The 4,362-nt window shown below is 32.7% G+C and overlaps 1 protein-coding gene across 1 annotated transcript; it reads left to right on the top strand.

Annotated features, from left to right (window-relative positions):
• Nucleotides 1-3,182: 3,182 nt before the first annotated feature.
• On the top strand, nucleotides 3,183-4,362 carry LOC7486469 (NAC domain-containing protein 83). Its single transcript, XM_024588006.1, has 3 exons — nucleotides 3,183-3,358; nucleotides 3,451-3,733; nucleotides 3,832-4,362. The coding sequence occupies exons 1-3, from the start codon at nucleotides 3,183-3,185 to the stop codon at nucleotides 4,360-4,362; spliced, it is 990 nt and encodes a 329-aa protein (XP_024443774.1).

Raw genomic sequence — 4,362 nt, 5'->3', positions numbered from 1 at the left:
ACACTTATCTAGCTTCAGCTTATGGAGGAGCAGTAAAATCAAAAGTAATAACAATGGTAAGTATAAAATAGGAATTGGTACCTAAAAAATAAAAAGGGATAAGGGATAAGTGCAAGTATCTAAAGAGTAACATAAAAGGAAAATTTTGATTTAATAAAAACACTCACCCTTGGTTTTTGTTTTAACTCAAAAATAGGAACATCATCTTCTTCATCTTTAGAAGCAATAGGTTATGAAGCCTTGGAAGGCTGAAAGACCTTTGGAGGAGAAGGAGCCATTGTAGATTGTGAAGTTGAATAAAAAAAAAAAACAATGTTAGAATTACAATTATCCAAAGGGGTGCAATAAACATCTAGAAGCAGAAGTACTTATCAGAGGGTTTTTTGCTTGATTTATTAGTTGCTCTCCTAGTTGGACTATTTGTAGATTTTGTATTGCTATCCTTTATTAAAAGTTCTTCATCAAAGAAAAACTTCTTATTAATTACTTAAAAAGAAACATTGAAGATAACATAGATGGGCTTATTGAAAAAAAAATAGAATATTAGCTAATGTCCCATGATTAGGGAGAAATTCCTCTTTACAACATTCAAAGTGGTGCTTTGATGCTTCTGTCACATCTTTTACTTTTTAAAACTTTTAAAAATCACTTTACATGGACTAGCTCTATTTGTGGCATAATACAATAAGAATTGAATACATTGTACAAATTCCAATTGCATAGCCATGAAGTGGGGATTTTTTTATCTCTCAACAACAATAATTATTTCTTTGAGTCTATCAATTTCCCAAAGTTTTGATCCATATAGGTTATAATTCTTCTCCAAACAACAATATTTTCCTCCCATTCAACATTTTTTCTTTGATGTTGAAGAATCAACAACCACCTAAGTTATGTTCTCAATGGCGTTAAGGGAGCCATGAATAAACCATTTCTACTTGTCATAGCTAAAAAGGTTTCAATGTACCTTTTAAAAGGAAATTCATGGAAGGGGATCTTCATCTAACTCTCCCCTATGCAAATTAATTATAAGTCTAGAGTCAATTGAACATTACTAAACTCTTGAAAGTAGACAGTTTCCTATGTCTAAATCCATCATAACACTATAAATATTTATCTTCACCATGAAAAAGTGATCTTCACTTTTTGCTTGGCATTCTTCTAGTTCCCTATATATGTGGCTTGGTATAAAAAGTCATAAGGAAACTATTCTACTCTTAGACAAAGCTATTGTCATCTTTAAATAAGTCTTTGTTGGCTTTCTAAACCTAGTACTTATCAAATATATGTAAATTTGGTACAATAGAAAGGTCATATATTCTTTTTATGAGGGAAAATTTGTTTATCTCTTCTCCCTTCTTAATCGTACAAAATGTTCTTGGGTAACTATCGATAAGTATTCAAATTAAATTGTTAAATTTTTTGAATTGCCTCAAAAATCCTATAGGTTTCCATTCATTGTCATAGTGTTATTGTATTCTTTCCAACCACTTTATGTAAGCTATAATGGAAACATTAGACTATGTTAGGATGAACTTCTTCCATAAGGTTCACATAGTCGTCCTAGAGTTAAAGTCCAAACATCCAAAGCGAATATAATAATCCTTCTTATGGTATTTCTTCTTGGTATGGACCAAGATATTATCCATTCATATTTGTTGATGGATTGCTAATAATAGACTAGTTTACATTAGGGATATAATTAGTATAGTTTTGAAAATTGGTGACAAGATAAGGTTTTTGAGGAATAGAGCTTAAGGATGTCTTGAAAAGAGAGGGAAGTTTAAGATTCTTTGTTCTTTTTTTTTTTTCTAAGGATATTTGATTGTTATAGAAAAATTAGCAACTTTATGAAGAACATGAAGAATTGAGTATTGATGAAATAACTACAACTTAATGTTATAATTCATGTAATCCTAGATGTTGTAACTAAAAGTTAAAAAAACATTTCATTTTGAAATTGTTTAATTGGTTGAAATGTTAGACAGTGAAACATGGTCAATTTGTTTAGGAAAATAATGCTCGATGTGCCACATCATCTAGAGTGGATTTGTAGATCGATTCAAGTGCAAAATGATAGGTCAATATTCCTTCATTTATCTTAAATAAAAGAATATAGAGACATTGTTTATACTAAAAATAAATAGTCATATGTCATTTATCTTAAATAATAGTAGTTGTTCACTTTATAAATCAATGAAGAAAGATAAAATCGACCATCAATCAGCAAGAAAGCTAAGGTCGACAATCAATAATGACCAAGGAGATTGGAATTCAAATATCAATCAAGTCCTATTCAGAAGAAAAAAAAAAGTCTTTAATATGATAACTAGTGGATATTATATATTGACATGAACACATACGACCACCAAAAGAATACGTGTTAGTAGAGTATAAATTGTATTGTCCTTATATGTTATAAATAGCTTGTATATGATTAGAATTTGATGTTATGTGAAATTATATGTCTATAACAATATAATAGGTCATCCAACAACATAAAAGAATTGGTAGCTCCATGTACACAATATATTTTTATAATTTATTCATAGCTCTCTGCTACTTATTGCTTCATTGTACATATCATAATATACAACTTTTTTTTATTGTTGTTTTTTTGTGTTTTTTTTCATGTTGTATTTTTGGTATTACCTTCTTTTAGTAAACTTGTTAAGGCTAAGTTTAGAAACTTTATTTTTCATTTGATAATAAGATTAATAAATGTCTTTGCTTGAATACTCGTACAATACTCGAAACCTATTGGATATAATATAAATATTTAAATTTATTATTTATTAAGTAATGAAATAATAAATATGGTATGAATATTTAAAAACTCAATCCATAGGTATCTATTACCATCCCTAATCTCAAATTTCAAGCTTTCTAAAAATAAATTACTAATAGATCATAAAATTGTAGGAATGTCTGATCCTACAGGATATGAAATGAGACCAAAAGCGTTGCTCTCTACTCTATATATAACCAAAGAAAAAAATTAAGCTTAATTATTTTATAAACATAATTCATGTCCACGCCTTCACGAATGAGCATCACCCCTATATATAACCATTGCACAGTGTTGCTCCCCAACCTTGACCATTTTGATCGTTTATATCGCTGGTCTCATTGATTCGGTCTCCCTAGGTTCTTCCATCGCCAAGAAACAAAGCTTCTTGAACATGGAGGCCAAAGCCAGCTCAGATATTCAACTTCCTCCGGGATTTAGATTTCATCCATCTGATGAGGAGCTCATAGTACACAATTTGAAGAACAAAATCACCTCAAATCCACTTCCAGCATCTATTATTGCTGAGATAGATCTCTACAAGTATAACCCATGGGAGCTACCGAGTCTGTATATTGCTTTTCTGTTGCTTCTTTTTTGCATACGTGCATCTCTTTACAGCTATTGCCTACTGACAAACACTTTTTTCTTTCAATATAGAGAAAGCTTTGTTTGGAGTGGATGAATGGTATTTCTTTACGCCAAGGGATAGGAAAATACCCCAATGGAGCCCGGCCTAACAGGGCAGCAGCTTCAGGTTATTGGAAGGCAACAGGGACAGATAAATCGATTATCAATTCATGCGGAACGACAAAAATTGGTGTTAAAAAGGCTCTTGTGTTCTACAAAGGACGCCCTCCTAAAGGAGTAAAGACGGGCTGGATCATGCATGAATACAGATTGCTAGATGCCTGGAACAATTCCAAGAGAAAAGGATCTATGAGGGTAAGTCGCCGGGTTCGAACTCATGTCTAATTAACCGAACTCTTAGTTATATTTGGTAAAAGTGTTAGGGTTGGTAACAACATTTCTCCATGTTGCAGTTGGATGATTGGGTGCTGTGTCAAGTTAGGCAAAAGAACAGCATTCCCAGAAGCACATGGGAAGATCAAAACGTTCCAAGCTCTGCGCCGACTGGCTTCTTCCCAGGAGTGAATGATCTACTGGATACGAACATCAACCCCAACATTGAGATGATCAGAAACTATTTTTACAACGATTGCCCAATGTTGCCTTACATCTTTTCTTCCCAGGATTTTCCATCCACTGAAAGAGTCTCAAGCATAAACTTCCCAAGTACTGATAAATCTTCTACTTCTCTTGGCAATTTGTTAAACTCACTGAAAAGAAAACATGTGGAAAGAGATCAACAGCGAGAGAATTGCTTTCCACGGAGCAAGAAGCTTAGAACAAAGGCAGATATGGAGGAGGAAGGTGTTTTATCTATCAGAAACGATGGCACTGATGAGAATTTATGTGGAATGCCGGGCCAGTCTGAGAGTGGCTGTTTCAGTCCTGTTCAATGGAATCCTCTCGTACAGTATCAGGAGTTTAATCACCTAACCCTCGAATGA

The sequence above is a fragment of the Populus trichocarpa genome, chromosome 16, assembly GCF_000002775.5.
Source record: "Populus trichocarpa isolate Nisqually-1 chromosome 16, P.trichocarpa_v4.1, whole genome shotgun sequence".
Classification (NCBI taxonomy): Eukaryota; Viridiplantae; Streptophyta; class Magnoliopsida; order Malpighiales; family Salicaceae; genus Populus; species Populus trichocarpa.
The sequence above is the reverse complement of the archived record's forward strand: the minus strand, read 5'-3'. Positions and strand labels throughout refer to the sequence as shown.

Coding starts and splice junctions, on each gene's coding strand:
- LOC7486469 (XM_024588006.1), top strand. CDS start 3,183: ATGGAGGCCAAAGCCAGCTCAGATATTCAACTTCCTCCGGGATTTAGA. Junction 3,359..3,450: donor CCATGGGAGCTACCGAGTCT/GTATATTGCTTT, acceptor TTCAATATAGAG/AAAGCTTTGTTTGGAGTGGA. Junction 3,734..3,831: donor AGAGAAAAGGATCTATGAGG/GTAAGTCGCCGG, acceptor TCCATGTTGCAG/TTGGATGATTGGGTGCTGTG.